Source organism: Artemia sp. Qi Xiang Cuo, chromosome 1 (genome assembly GCF_049724085.1).
Source record: "Artemia sp. Qi Xiang Cuo chromosome 1, ASM4972408v1, whole genome shotgun sequence".
Taxonomy (NCBI): Eukaryota; Metazoa; Arthropoda; class Branchiopoda; order Anostraca; family Artemiidae; genus Artemia; species Artemia sp. Qi Xiang Cuo.
In genome coordinates, this window is record NC_142794.1 from 36,659,654 (window position 1) to 36,676,309 (window position 16,656).

Genomic DNA, 16,656 nt, shown 5'->3' on the forward strand with positions numbered 1-16,656 from the left:
TTGGAAATTGGAATTGCTAGTGCACTTTTTAATAGTTGAAAGTGATTGGAAGGCAACTAATACCCCTACCATACCCACCATTTCCCCAAACACATCCAATCAAAATTTTGAGATAGCCATTTTGTTCAGCATAGTTGATATCCAGATATAAATTAGGGTTTTGAGGAGGACACTCCCCCACAGCCCTCAGGGCAAGGGTTGTAAGTTATGCCCTGGGGGCATATAAGATTTTTATAGAAAGCATTGTTGTAGAAACTTCAAAAAAGGTTCATCCGATTGGAAATTCAAAGGGCTAGTGTCCTTTTTAATAGTCGAAAATGATTGGAGGGCAACTAACCCCCCTCTCATGCCCATCTTTTTCCCAAAGAAATCTAATCAAATTTTTCAGATAACCGTTTTGTTCAACGTAGTTGAAAGTTCTGAAAATTAGGTCTTTGAGGATGACAACCCCCCCCCCCCCCACAGCCCTCAGGGCAAGGGTTATAAGGTTTTGCCCTGGGGGTGTTTAAGGTTTTCATAGAAAGCGTTGTCATAGAAACTTCAAAAGGGGCTCATTTGATTGGAAATTGAAATGGCTAGTGCCCTTTTGGCTAGTCGAAAGGGATTGGAAGGCAACTAATACCCCTTCCACGCCCACCATTTCTCCAAACACATCCAATCAAAATTTTGAGATAGCCATTATGTTTAATGAGTTGAAAGTTCTGGAAATTAGGCCCTTGAGGATGATAACCCCCTCAGAGCCCTCAGGGCAAGGGTTGTAACTTATACCCTGGGGGCATATAAGGTTTTTATTGAAAGTTTTTTTTGTAGAAACTTGAAATGGGCGCATTCGATTGAAAATTCATAGGGCTAGTGTCCTTTTTAATAGTCAAAAGTGATTGGAGGGCAACTACTCATGCCCGCCTTTTTCCCAAACACATGCAATTAAAGTTTTAGATAGCCATTTTGTTCAAAATAGTCGGAAGTTTTGGAAATTGGATCTTTAAAGATGACAACCCCCCCCCTGCCCACACACAGCCCTCAAGGCAAGGGCTGTAAGTTATGCCCTGGGGGCATATAAGGTTTTTATAGAAAGCGATGTCATAGAAACTTCAAAAAGGGCTCATTCCATTGGAAATTGAAATGGCTAGTGGCCTTTTTAATAGTCGAAAGTAATTGGAGGGCAACTAACTCCCCTCTCACGCCCACCATTTCCCCAAACACATAAAATCAAAATTTTGAGACAGCCATTTTTTTCATCATAGTTAAAAGGTCTGGAAATTATGTCTGAGGATGACAACCCCCCACAGCCCTCAGGGCAAGGGTTGTAAGTTATGACCTGAGGGCATATGAGGTTTTTATAGAAAGCATTGTCATAAAACTTCAAAAAGGGCTCATTTAATTGAAAATTGAAAGGGCTAATGCCCTTTTTAACAGTTGAAAGGAATTGGAGGGCAACTAACCCCCCTCTCAATCCCACCTTTCCCAAACACATCCAATCAAAATTTTGAGATATTCATTTTGTTCAACGTAGTTAAAAGTTCTGGAAATTAGCTCTTTTAGGATGACAACCCCCCTCAGAGCCCTCTTGGCAAGGGTTGTAAGTTATATCCTGGAGCCATATAAGGTTTTTATAGAAAGTGTTGTCATAGAAACTTCAAAAAGGGCTCATTTGATTGGAAATTGAAAGGACTAGTGCCATTTTTAATAGTCGAAAGTGAATGGAGAGCAACTAACCCCCCTCTCACGCCCACCATTTTCCCAAACACATTCAATTAAAATTTTAAGATAGCTATTTTGTTCAACGTAGTTGAAAGTTCTGGAAATTGTGATTTTGAGGATGACAAACCCCCCAAACCCCTCAGGGCAAGGGTTGTAAGTTATGCCCTGGGGGCATATAAGGTTTTTATACAAAGCGTTTTAGTAGAGACTTCAAAAAGGGCTCATTCGATTTGAAATTGAAAGGGCTAGTGCCCTTTTTAATAGTCGAAAGTGATTGGAAGGCAACTAGCCCCCCCCCCCCTCTTAAGCTCACCATTTCCCCAAACACATTCAATCAAAATTTTGAGATATTCATTTTGTTCAACGTAGATGAACGTTCTGGAAATTAGGTCTTTGAGGATGACACTCCCCCCAGAGCCCTCAGGGCTAAGATTGTAAGTTATGCCCTGGGTGCATTTAAGGTTATTTATAGAAAATGTTGTTGTAGAAACTTCAAAAAAGACTCATTCAATTGGAAATTCAAAGGGCTAGTGCCCTTTTTAATAGTCAAAAGTGATCGGAGGGCGAATGCCCCCCTCCATACCCATCATTTCCCCAAACACGATCAACATTTTGATATAGCTATTTTGTTGAACGTAGTTGAAGGGTCCAGAAATTATGTTTTTGAGTATAATAACCCCCAACAGCCCTCAGGGCTAGAGTTGTAAGTTATGCCCTGGAGGCATGCTGTCGTAAAAACTTCAAAAAGGGCTCTTTCGATTGGAAATTGGGTGGGCTATTGCCCTTTTTAATTGTCGAAAGTAATCCGAGGGAGAATCGCCCCCCCCCCCCAACGCCCATAATTTCCCCAAACATTTCCCATGACCATTTTGATACGGCCATTTTATTCAACGTAGTTAGAAGGTTTGGATATTATGTATTCTAGGAGGAACACCCTTCCTCCATAGCCTTCATGACAAGGGTTACAAGTAATGCCCTTGGGGCGTAGGACATTTTTATAGAAAATTTAGTCGTAGAGGTTTCAAAAAGGGCTCATTGGATAGGAAATAGAGAGGATTAGTGCCTTTTTTATTAGTCAAAAGGTATCAGAGGGCAAAATTCTTTTAAATGTGTTCACTTATAACTTTAAGAAAACTAAAATTAATTAAGATTTTAAGGAATAAATTTCAGCATATGTATATTAAACTGACAATTCACATTTTTTTCAGTAAAGTACTAATTATATTTTGGCTTTTAGAAAGCATAGGGTTTAGAATCCTACTCAGATTAATATCTGCTCGTTTTGAGTTTTACTTATTTTAATATCTGTTTGTTTGGGTTTCATTTATTTATTGATACTAATTTGTGGTAGTTGTATGCTTGGTAGATTATTTGATTCTATTTTTGTTCATTTTTGGTTTAATGGAGTTCTTTTCTTTTTTTTGAAAAACTTATTTTGTGCAAAAAGTTTTTTTGATTAATCTGAACAAAAATCAACACCACTAGGGGATTTCCCACAAATTCGTTTTATTTTCTTATACCACATGGTAGGCTTTGATTCAAATAGATTATCAATTTTGTGTGGTAATACTCAGCCACAGCTTTTCTTGTCATTTTACGTACTTGTTGTGGAGCATATTAGCATTTACTATTTTCTCTTGTTTTCTTAGTTGAATTTTATACTGAATAAAATCTTTAATTTCTTGGATTATGTAAGGATGATCTCTGTTGCACTGCTTGAAAGTTTTCTCAGTAAAGCATTCTTCATATTTGTTTTTCAATTTATCTTGCAAAAATTTGCATGGTCTGTACAAGATTAATTATTAATATGGATATCTTATCTACCTTAATGCTTGATTTAGCTAAGTTGATTCATGAAATTTTTTAAAAATAAAACTACATTTAATAAGGTGTAATTGTGCACTTGCTATTATAAAGGAGGCACAGTGAGTCATTGTGTAAGCAGTGAGGCAAATGCCTATTTCTAATATTTCTTTTAAAGTTTAAGCAATATTAAATAAAGCTAAAGCTTGAATTAAAGCTAAAAATAAAGCTTGAATTAAAATCAAGTTACCAACAAGCCATGGCTAATTGGAGATAAAGCCAAGACAGATAGTCTGAGCAAGAGGCAAAGCTGGTGCAAGCATTTAACTAAACATTTAACATATGCTCCACATTTAACTAAACTGATTTACTCATATTTCAAGAAGTTTTGTACACGGATTTGCAAGGGCTCATCAGCTATTATGAAGGAGCAACAGTGGGTCATTTTGTAGGCAGGGGCAGATGCTTCAAACAGTTCAATTTAATGCCCAGATATTTTACCTCTCAATAAGCCTCCAGAGAAATATTGAGTAGATTTAGGGGAAGGGAATGAGGTGAAATTGATGTCTATTTTTTCTCGATTCCTAGGACTATTTTCGGTCTATGCCTTTTTTATTGGGGTTAGGGAAGGGGGATAATCATGCCATTTCTATTGCGACAGTTTTTTTTTATGTAGCATAAAACATTTTCATTCAATGCCGAAAAAAAATTGTTAAGAGCCTTAATTTTGAAAAAGAAATTCATATAAGTGACGTCATATTTATGAGCATATTTCAATAGCATAAATACATCATTTCTGCCTCAGCAGGGATTGGATTGTTAATAATATGTAACTCTTCAAAGGATCCTTTTGTTTTATTGTCTCTGCTAAAGATAAATGTGTTGCATCATCGTGCATATGATCAATTGTTTTAACTGGGTTACAGCTACCCTGCAACCATGATAAATGGTAACACTACCCCAGAGAAGCAACTAGTCAAAAGATGCTTGTGTTGTATTCAAAAGATACTTGTATTATATTAGCTTTCAGTTATTACAGACTATTGGTTGTTCTTTACTAGGTTCACATCAGATATCTCTATAATCATGATACCAATAAACCCTACATAATATGAAACTAATTACAACAGGTTGACTTGAACTTCGATTCCCCTTTCCCTCAGGAGAGTCACATAGGCATGTTTAATGTGATATATAGTAATGTTTGACAAGACACATTTTTCAAAGACAATAACAAATGGGATAAAACCTACGGCTTTTCTTAGTTGGATTAGTAAGCAACTATTTCTACTACTACTAACAACTCACAGCTGCACCAAGCCCCCTGAGGTGGCTTGGTATTCCTTTTTTTTTGGTGTTTTTGTAGAAAAATGCCTTATGGGGATTTTTCTAAACAATAAATGCATGAAATATCATATACAAGATTTTTCATAATTATTAATACCTTGTGACCGTACAGGGGATCAGACCTTGTGCCAAACCTAAGGGCACTCAGGTTCAACTCTGACCGTTGTAAGGAGGAACATTAATAATTCCAGTTGTAAATAATTTTTATAATTCATTATTTATAAGTCATTCATAATAATTTGTTGATTTAATTTTGTTTTTATCTTGGTTGTAAAAGATTTTTACCAAACAAAAAAAGAAAATTTAGCGCAAATTACTATTGTTTTTTTTTGTATTTGCTGGATATTAGTTGATAAATTTATATACAGCCTAGTTTTAACAAAAATACCCCCCCCCCAAATTGATTTGTTCTATTTCTGTAATAAAATAGAGCAAATTTGTATGCGGGAAAATTTTGAATTAACTACTAACGAGATTAAAATACATAACCAATTTTGGGTGCTAGTTGGAGGCACCAATAACACTCTCTAACTTTTGAACAATAACTTTTTGACCATCTCATTGAAGAAGTGAAAAATTCAATAAAATTTGAAAACGTTTAATTCAACTCCTAGAATCAAAAGATTTACTGAAAGAAATCTGAGGAGATTCAATAAATAAGAAACAACCAATTCAGTAGCTATTTTCATCTCACAGAGTGAGTGAAGCAAAAGGAAAAGGCCCGAATAGTCTCGACTAAAAAGCCCCGCCTGCTGAAATAGATGAAAAATTACCTCTGAAATTTGCTTCACACAATGTAAGTATAAAATACCAAGTTTCAAACAAAGGTGAAGAAAAACCCTATAAGGACTCCATCAGTTTCTTAATGTGGCACAATAACTTTTAAAAAATGGTAATTTTTTCCTTATGGCAATTTAAATATTCGTACATTTTATTAGTCTAGCACGTTTATCTTAGACAAATTAAACCAGATTCAATTTAGCTAAGACACTTAGGTTTAGAAGACTTGTTTTGCTTAAAACCACTTTATTAATTTCGCACTATAACTTCGAAAGAAAGGGTAATTGCAAAAAATTCCTTATGACACTTTAAATATTTAATCCCTATTTTGTGCCATAATAAGTAAAACCATGCCTACAGGACGACCCAAAAAATACAGATTTATAATTATTAGTATAAAATACCAAGTGAGCAGCCACAGAGAAAGTACAAAATAGGTACCTCAAAATGTGGATCAGATGTCCTAAGGGTAACAAGCCGAATATCAAAAGCAGTTTCAGGACAGACACTGGTTGGTCTCCAGCATTTTTCGACTTAAAAAATAAAACCCTCTATTTCCGATCGAATGAGCATCCTCGGAAGTTCTTACGACCACGAAGGGGAGGTTAAGGATGAAGGAGGGGGCAGCAACTTTCCCTGATATTATACTATTCACTATGTGAGTGAACCTTTAATGCCAATAAAATTTGTATTTTACTCAAGGACAAGTTTTATCTGTAGCTTTTCAAAGACACTGATGGTAAACATTCACCCCAACACTCTCATTAATCTGACAAAATCACATATGTTTTGTTATAAAGTCACAGAGATAAGAAGTAAATCCTTTGTGTAATGCTCTTCCTTAACAATAACTCATGTTGACTTTTTTAGTTTCATCACCTAAGCTAAACAACTGTGTTTTTGTCAGGTTTATTGTATAATTTAAGAAGACAATTGTTTTCTGATGAAAAAGAGCAAATTTGAATATATCTTATACAAGTACTTAAACTACCTGACTCATGATGCATCCCTGTTTGTATAGAATTCTAAATAACTGGTGCTTTTCTAAAAACTTAGCTTCATTGAGTTTTTTAGAGAATTTAGATATGTTAAAGGCTACCAGTATCATTGGTGGTGAACCACTAGCCTATTAAGTGCCTCATAAATCATTCTGCCGGATTGTTAAGGACTTTACTGTTCCTAAGAGGACATCGTGTTTCTTCTGTGGTTTTTGTGTTTTTAGTAAAGTGCTTGTTTTTCAGAATTTGAAAAAATATACGGTCCTTCATTTTTACAATTCAAAACAAGGATTTTGATTACCATATGTGAAAATGAATGCTTTATTATTTTTTTAAACTTTCTGTTTCTTATTTCGTTTTGGTTGGTGAATTTCAGTTATATTAGTAGATACAACCAATGATTTTGTTGGGTGCGTAAAAAAAACACGAACAAATTTACTTTAAGGCCAATATTTACATACTTCAGAACAATCTTGGAAGTAGTCGATAATCCTGTACCCCCCCCCCCCCTACTATTTGTTTACAGGTATGGTTTAGCCTCAAGCTCGTTTTGGCCTATTTCATGCTTGTAAAATAAATCAACGAGTTAGCTCTGCATGATTGCGTGATGTTTGTTGTAAATTTATAACTTACCTTTCCTTTTACTACGAGGTTTTGTATCATTGCATGATGTTTATTGTGAATTTCAAAATTACTTTTCATTTTAGGCCTTTTACTGTAATTACAGTAGTATACGATACTCCCATTCGCTTGTGCTTCAACTAATGTCCATATGCTTTTTACCCACAATGAGAATAATATCAGTATTGAGAATGTAAAAACTTATAACCTGAATAGTTGTAACTAAAAAAGAAGTTTACTAGAAAAACACCTCTTTCTCGGTAGTGGGTTATCAAGACGTCTGCTTACACTTAGAGTAAATTGCTTCTTTCTCTTCTCTGCCTTATAAAGGGGTATAATTTTATTTTCTTTTACTGGTGGATGTGCAGTGGATACGTATTGACTAATAAAAATGCTGAATTGCTTGTCTATGTATATGAAAAGAAAAATTTTATTTGGCAAGAAGCAAGAGAAAGTGGCCATTCTTTTAACACTGTATAAACTGTGCTCAATAAGGAGCTTAAATCGCCTTCTGAATAGACACTCTATTGAAGACCGAAGAATATGGCAAACATACAAGAGAGCAAACTGGCGCTTGTGTCGAAAAAACATCAATGCCATCTATCGTTCGGCGTCCCTTTATATTTTTTTCCGGTGTAATAATAAGAATAATTAGTTTAATTGGTTTTGTTTGTAAAATTAGTGTAGTAATAACTGTCTGATCTCATTTCCTGACAGAAAAAACGATTACAAAGCTTGAAAAATGACAAGAGATGCCAAAATCTAGATGGTGTTTATGTTTTTTGTTCACACTAGCACCAGTTTCCATTCTTATAAGTTACCCATACTCTTTGGTGAAGACTGCAACATTCGCACGGAGCTGGTGGGAAATTACTCCGGGTTAGAAAAAAATGGCCACAGCTTTTTTAATATGGATTTAATAACCGTTAATTAACATTCTGCACATATGAAGATATTATTGTCTCAACAAAATTTCTGTACCCACCCAAGATGAAAGTGTGATAGGATTGTGAAGAATTCATCTTTTGTAATGCTATCAATGCCAAAAGGTACCTAGCCATGCTGAATAGTGAAGCCTGAATAACTATGAATACTTGTGGGCAAAAGCGTATCCAGGGGGGGTACCGGGTTGTGACCCCCCCCTCCCCCCCACAATCTTGGTTGGACTCGTAAAAAAGGCAGCAAAACACTTTTTGTTGTGTCTTGTTTTTTTGGAGCTTCCTGCGAAAAGAATACCCCCCCTCTTCCTTGAGCAAAAATAGTAGATACGCCATTGCGTGTTGGAATATCGATGTTGTATATATATATATATATATATATATATATATATATATATATATATATATATATATATATATATATATATATATATATATATATATATATATATATATATATATATATATATATATGCGACATGCTCCGTGTGATCTTATTAGTGTTCGTGAATGGGTTAATGGCTTTTTCCTGGGAGAAGAAATAAAATTAAAACAATTGACATGTCAATGGCTAAGGCAAGGAAAATAGGGAAGGCCTTTTGATCTTACTTCCGCTCCCGAAGTCTTGTGATTTTTTGCGGTTTTTCATGGTCCGTCTTCTATTTACCATATAATTACGATTCAACCGTTCTTGAAGTGTAAATAATAATGCGAAACAGCAAAATAACCAAATTTATGCACGGTATGTAGCGTGAGGCTATGTCCAGGCTTTTTTTCAGGGGGGGGGGGTCCTGGACGCAATGAGAGCCTGTACTCTTTGTATATACGAGTATCTACTCTCTTTAAACGAGCAATCGTGTATGTATTTATTTATGTATTTTTCTTCTCGAAAACGGCTTCATATTTTTTAAAATGGCCCTCTTAGATTATCTGGCCTAAAAAAAATGATCTATTATTACAAACGATATGTAGGTCATTATTTTGAGAAAATTCGTTTAGAGCCTTAATTAAAAAAAAAAAAACATTTTCGTGTAAATGCCGTCCTAAGGACGACTCAAAAAACCCAAATTAACAATTGCTGAAAATTAGCAACATGGACCATGAAACGTGACAAGATCAGTCCTTACAGCTAAAGCGAAGGCCATGCAAAAAGTGTTGAAGGTAATGATGAAGGCATGGAAAAACCGTTCAAGGTAATAATGAAAGAAAATAAAGCACAAAGAAATATGAGGTTAGAAGACATGCAACAAAGAGTCTCATGATGAATCACAAATGAAAATGAATCACAAAGAAATCTCTGGTTAGAAGACAACTGAAATCGTGAATCGCAACGAATCAAAGCAATAGTACACATTTTGTTAAAATCCTTGTTACATACAAACTACACATACTATTTTGGAACGTTCCCTTTAAGTTAAAACTAGAATGTGTATTACATGAAGGAACTGGATGTTTTCAGTTGATGGTGGTTTTACAACTTTTATAGTTCTCTGAAGCTATTACAAGCATGACGAGACCAAGAGGGCGCAAGTTTATAATTGTTGAAAATGAACAACTTGAACCATCAAACATGACAAGACCAATCTGAATAGCTAAAGCAAAGGTTATTTAAATATGCCTGAGGTAATGATAAACAAAAGTGAAGAACAAAGACATGTGTGATTAGAAGAAGAGCGATAGCGAAAATCGCAACGAATCAAAAACGAAAATGAAGCACAACAAATATTTCGTTAGAAGACATGTGACAACGAGAATCACAACAAGTCAAAACGAAATAGCGCAAACCTTTACCCTGTAGCCTCATATCCCATTCTTAATATGTGTTGGTATCGATATTTGTTCCCTTAATGTCCGTTCTATGGGATATGACCCAGAAAAGCTTATTCATTTAATTAATTAAACTCAGGATTGTACGCCATTTCCTCGTACCCCAATCGTTACCACGTACCTTTATAATTTTGGCCACTAGTAATTTTAAACTACCGTATGTCATTTGGGAAGTTTTGCTTTATTTCAGATATGGATTTGTTTCCTCCGTTCGAGGGTAAGAGGCTAGTTGAGCCAATCCCTCATGACGCCTGGTATCATACCATATACCATGGTACTATTTTCCATTTCTCTCAAATGTAAGTTGGAGAGAACAAGAAAATTTCAAATTTAATCGTGTTATAAGTCCATGATAGTGATCCTATTGTCTCTTTTGATTTTCGCATTTTCCTGGTGGGTTGATAGATATGTAAACTCCTCCCTCAAGAAAGGCGCGAGAATTGCATAGCTATATGTCCCACTGATATATATAAAAATATCTACAATTATGTCCCACTGATAACGTGGATTCCCTTCCTCAAAATTCCTAACCAGGTTGCGATGGTTATACAACCAATTATCCCAATTGTTCTACACTGCAGACATGTTGGACGGTGGTAGGTCCTGTAGTCAAACTGTTCCCTAGCTGTAGTTGAGATTGGCGAGAGATGGAAAATTATTGGGTATTTTCAAATTAGCTTTTTGTGCATTGGGTTTTCTTTTTTGAAATACTGGCCAGTGTGGCGTTGTGGCGGGGATGGCATTTTATCTTTGGGGAAGGTGTTGGGCTCGTGGCCCGAATTATCAAATCAATGTTTTGGATCTCCTTATATATATATATATATATATATATATATATATATATATATATATATATATATATATATATATATATATATATATATATATATATATATATATATATATATATATATATATATATATATATATATATATATATATATATATACAAGGTCAGATATATATATATATATATATATATATATATATATATATATATATATATATATATATACATGCGGATTTAACCTGTGCTGCAAGGTCAGACAATAGGGCCGTTACTTGTCTCTGTAAAAGAGATCAAATTTCTGAAACATGGGTTAGACCCTATTCGGTGTTAGAACTATCGATATATAGGTATATGCAGGGGCGTCACGAGGCTAATTTTATTGGAGGGGGGGGTGATCTTCGTAAATTTTACCGAATTGCTACCTGATTTATGCCGAATTTTCTGCAGAAATCAAGAATTTTGCTAAATTTCTGCCGATTTTACGAAATTATTGCTGAAGTATTCGCCTTTGGCGAAAATTTTACCGAATGCCAAGAAAGTTGGGGGGGCCCTCCTCGCCCCTTGGTATATACATATATATATATATATATATATATATATATATATATATATATATATATATATATATATATATATATATATATATATATATATATATATATATATATATATATATATAGATTGATTATGTGGTTGATATATAGTGATTATGGCCTGAGGTTGTGAAATTACCTACTATTAATTGCTCTTATTTCAGGAAATACTAGTCCTGATGATCGGAAAAAGAAATTGCGACTTTCATTTGGAAGCCCAACAGATGCAAGGAAAACGCCTAGTTTTGGAACTCCAACATCCATTCCATCTGCAGGATCCACTGCCAGTCTTTCTCAACTGTAAGTGTCAAACTTGCAGATTAGGTAGATGTTTTGTCGAAATTGCAAGGGAAAAGGTAAACATAAAGCAAGAGACAAAGTAAAGCGAGGTGTAATAAATTAACAGCATCGAATGTATTTATTTTGAAGTAAACTGCTTTTAACTTTAATCCCTAGCTAATCATAGACTTATATTTTCCGCAGTGTTTATTGAGATGATGCTGTATTTTGCATCAATATTAAAAGTGTAGTTTAAAGTAACATCTGACTTTCACTTAAGAACCCTTTTTTAAGCAAGTGCACGAACTTTTTATTTATTATTGTTGTAAACCAATCAGACCTAACCCACTTTTGTATTTTCCCTCAGAATGAGTCGCAGGTATTTTTTTAACTTTTTATTTATTACTGCTATAAACCAATCAGACCTAATCCACTTTTGTATTTTCCCCCAAAATGAGTCGCAGCTATTTTTTTCTCAAAATAAGGGCTAGTACCGAAAAGTCCCTGATATTTTTGTCACAAAACATAAAGAATATTTTTTTGAGAAATGATTTTGACAAGTTCACTAAAGCACAGCTATGCAAGTTCAAATTGTCTATGCTTTAGGAGATAAGCAAAAAAAGACTTGAATTTTTTACTAATAGATCAAATGGTGACAATCAAACCTAATTTTGAAATTTTCCCTATTTTTTCATAGATTTGGTCAAATGGAACTCTGAAATGTTCATTTGTAATTATCTCAAGGTAATTGATTGTATTTGGAAGCAATAAAAATTAGCACTGTAGTAAACACATGGGCTCGTAAGCTAGAGGGCGCAGGTATTAATTACTCAGAAACTGTATATTCTAACAATTCCGAAAATTGGAAATTACGAAACACAATTTTCAAAAATATAATTGTGGTACCTTTTTGATAAATCTTTCCAAAACTTTACCCATCCCTTGTATGCTCTATTTTTCTGCTTACTCCTTGAACTGAAAGTTTTTGATGAAAAATACTCATAAATACCCATACTCATAAATACCCATATTTGACGTAGATAATTTCGGAGACCACACTGTCTTTCCATGACGATAAAATAAAAGTTCAAAATAGGGATATAATCCTTTCTAATAGACAGTTTATAGAAATTCACAGACAATACAAGATATTTCGGTCACATATACAGTGACCGTCATCAGTAGTAAAACTAGTGATGACGGTCACTGTATATGTGACCGAAATATCTGGTAGTTTTGTGAATTTCTGTACACTGTCTATTAAAAAGGATTTTATCCCTATTTTGAACTTTTATTTTATACCCATATTTGTATATTTATGAAGTTTAGGGATGTGCAAGTTTAAGGGTAAGATATCTTCAAGAAAATTAAGGGAATTGCCTTTCCAATTCTTTTCAAGGAAACATATTTTCAGGTTTTTTTCATCTTCAAGTCTTGTTCAAGTTTGCTCATATATAGCAGTGTATACTTCAAACATTCTTCACACGTAATTTATAATCTAGGTTTTTTATTATTCATGTTAAATATGGCAATTTCTTTCTTTCTCTTTCCTTGAATGATTTGGAAGAGCACCAGCAACCACCGTTAAGCGTAGGATTAACAACCACTGAGGTTGTTGGATTGAGAACAACCACTTACGAGCAGAGGAGTAGAAACAGTTCTTGACGTATTTTCAGAGGCTGTTTTAGGGGGGGGGGCAGATGTGCCACTTGTCCCAGGTGCAGAATTTTTAAGGGAGTACTATTTTAAATAGTACTTTTTATTAAAGTAATTTTTATTAATTTTATTTTTATTAAAGTAATTTTTATTAATTGTATTTTTATTAAAGTAAAATAGAGGGCGTAGTTAATAAATTATTAATTAATTAATAAAATAAAAATAAAGGTACCTGTCTGTTATACCACCTATGTATGTAGAAGCTAAGTAGAACCGGTTTCTTCATTAGTTTTTTTCAGCTTAGCGTGAGACAAGACAAAGAGAAGGGACAGAATAGATGGAAAATATATAATTATGGCTATATATTTGCACATTAGGGGTTCGGGGGGGGGGCGGTTGCGGGGGTAAAGTATTTGGACAGTGTGAAGTTAGAAAACAATTTTGCCTTCATAATATGCAGAATAATTATACCTAACAATTTGGATGCAGACTCGCTATACTCACCCCTCATAATATGCAAATATATAGCCCAAATTTGTTTCTAAAGTATTATATTTCATATTCTCTTTCCGTACAGATCGCAAACTCAATGAAAACCGGTGCGATTTAGCTTCTATATATATAGGCGCTATGACAGATAAGTACCAAAATAAATAATTATAATAAACAAAATAAAATAATTAAACTGAAATAATTAATAATAATTAAATAACTTAAATATTAAATTAAAAAATAGTTACAAAATAAAATATTAATTAATTAATAAATGGAAAACAATTGTGATAATAAACAATTTTTCTTTTATTTGACCTGCAAATTTTTTTTTGGGGGGGGGGGGCTAATCAAGGTCCTACTCTGGGTGCAAGAGAGATCAGAACCGCCACTGCCTCTTTCTGTTTGTGATTGTCTTGCTTGATTTTAGTGACCAGTTAGTGATATCAACGGGTAAATTAAGAATTGAAAATAATGAAGAAGTAGATTTCACATCTGAAGATCTCCTAGACGAAGGGGAAATAGGACGAGGAGCATATGGCACTGTCAACAAAATGACGTATAAGAAAAACGGATTAGCAATGGCTGTTAAGGTAAGAATTTTCTCGTACCTTCGAGGCTAGGGGGCCTAAACATCGGCCTGGGTGAAGTGAGGGCCATATATTTCTATCGAAGGCCCAAGGTGAATTTGTCATTGATAAAAATAAGCTTGTCATTCGATAAGCAGGCTTGTATTATTACAGGAGTCCAACAATGTTTTAAGGTTCAGAATGTTGTTTTTTTTCCTAGGACATGCTTAACCTAGAGCATCCTAAATGTTAGAACATCTTGAAAATATCATGGTTGCTACCTCAGGGGCAAGCCCAGTAAAGAAAGAACTCTAGTAAATAGTAACGTAAAATTTAAAACATATTTGGAATAAAAAAAATTACGAAGTGAAGTGAGGAAGAATTAGGATTTTAAGCATTTGATTCAAAAATGATAAATAGTATTTCAATTAATCTTAATGTTAAGAATTTATTGCGAAAACAAATTTACGGGGATTTGTCTCCTTTTTTATTTCTAAGGAATGAGCAAAGAAATTGCCTTTCTGGTAGTTTTAAGCAACTAAATAATATTGGAGGTTGCATAGAATATGATCAAAGCTGAAAGAAAGTGTCTTATGCAAAGATACATGTTTTTAGTTCTGTATTGGGCAAATTAGGCCCAGTAGTTTTTCTAGAGTGAGAGGCTAAAATTCAAAAAAAACTCAATTTTCATTTTTTTTTTTTTTTTTTGGTTTGATACAAATTCATTATACGCTTGAAATTCTATTTCGAAAATTCGAAATTTGTAGAAAAAAAGAAAAAATAATAGAAAATAAGAAAATATATTAGGAGTCTGAATTTAAGAGGATTAGTAGCAAAATGCCTATCAAATTTCTGAGAATTTACAAAAATAAAGAATAATATATTATTTTTTTTTCTAACCAAGACATTAATTACAATCAATAACAAAAATGCTAGTTCTTATTATCCTCTTAACCAAACCAAAAGGGCTTATCTCACATTTTCATAAATCTGCAGAAATGATTTTTTTTTTGAGGATTTAAATTGAAAAAAAATCATAGGGCTGTAGCTTGTAGCTAGGTATTGTGACTTCATTTTGACCTTGCTGTAATTTAGTTGCTTAAAAGCACCATAGTTTCTTCATTCCTTTGTGCAAAATAAAATGAACAGCAAGTATTATCGTGGACGAACACGAAAACTGGAGTTGGAGGGTATAATTCTTCCCTAAGATTAAGAGGAATAAAAGTGAACTAAAATGCGCCTTTGGGGCTTCAGACTCCTTCCCCACAACGGTTGTTCCCAACAATGAACAAGAATTGAAAATTTGTTCTTTCGTTGAGTCTGAGACTTAGAAAACTAGGAGAAGAAATGTATTACCATGGATAAGGCAATTTTAGTTTGCTAGGCAGTTTGATTATTGGATACAGAGGTTTTTCAATCATTAACTTGTGTGGGAAAGAAGGGTGGATTTTAACTTAAGGTCACTATGTTTGGACGCTTTAAGTAACTTCACTGCTTTGGACAAATAACTATTGGCGTATAGCTGAAAAAAATTACTCATTTTTAACTGCATTTTTGAGTTTTAGCTGTTTATTTTAAACATTCTTTTTGCGAAAAAAGAATTGTAATATATTTTCTAAGTCAGATGTCAGGTTTTGTACAAAAAATAATAAAAAAGAAAATATACTATACTTATTTATATTATTTTTTGATTAGGCTATACTGATTATTTGTAATGCTTTAACGTTAAAAATATATATTTATATTGATATTTTGGTTCGGGGATTTCTTTCCTTGCATAAACTTTTGTTGCGATAAAACTTTTTATCTCTGAAATATAGTTGTTACTTGGAAGAGGAATAAAGCAGTTCTTTGCGTGACTTCTTTCTATTTTGGCAGAATGGTTTCTGTTCATTTCAGCTTTTTAATATTGACGGTAGAAACCAAAGCCTATAGATTATCTTTAAAGCAGAGGAAAAAAACGAGAAATTTTATACCGCTTGATTTTGAGCATGCAGTTGTAAAAAAAGGAAAAAAAAAATTGTTAATGTAGAATATGTTAGAATACAGAAAAATATCAAGTTTTTTGGCATTATTTTCAGACTGAAAAACACCTGATTATTATTGATAACTGAAAAAAAAATGATTATAGCTTATAACTGAAAATAAAAACCGATGATAGCTGATAACTAAAAAAGTTATAAAACTGAAAAATACCGATTATTTTCATTATTTAGGACTTGGGAAGGGAAAAAAAAAACTAAGATATCATTAAACTCGTGA

The 16,656-nt window shown here is 33.6% G+C and overlaps 1 protein-coding gene across 1 annotated transcript in view; it reads left to right on the plus strand.

Moving 5' to 3' along the window:
- LOC148956253 (dual specificity mitogen-activated protein kinase kinase 4-like) overlaps positions 1–16,656 on the plus strand; it is a 59,138-nt gene that overhangs the window by 15,478 nt on the left and 27,004 nt on the right. The window contains exons 2-3 of the mRNA XM_089100828.1: positions 11,563–11,698; positions 14,256–14,418. Of these exons, the coding sequence (XP_088956954.1) occupies positions 11,563–11,698; positions 14,256–14,418 (299 nt within the window). The remainder of the gene's footprint in view (positions 1–11,562; positions 11,699–14,255; positions 14,419–16,656) is intronic.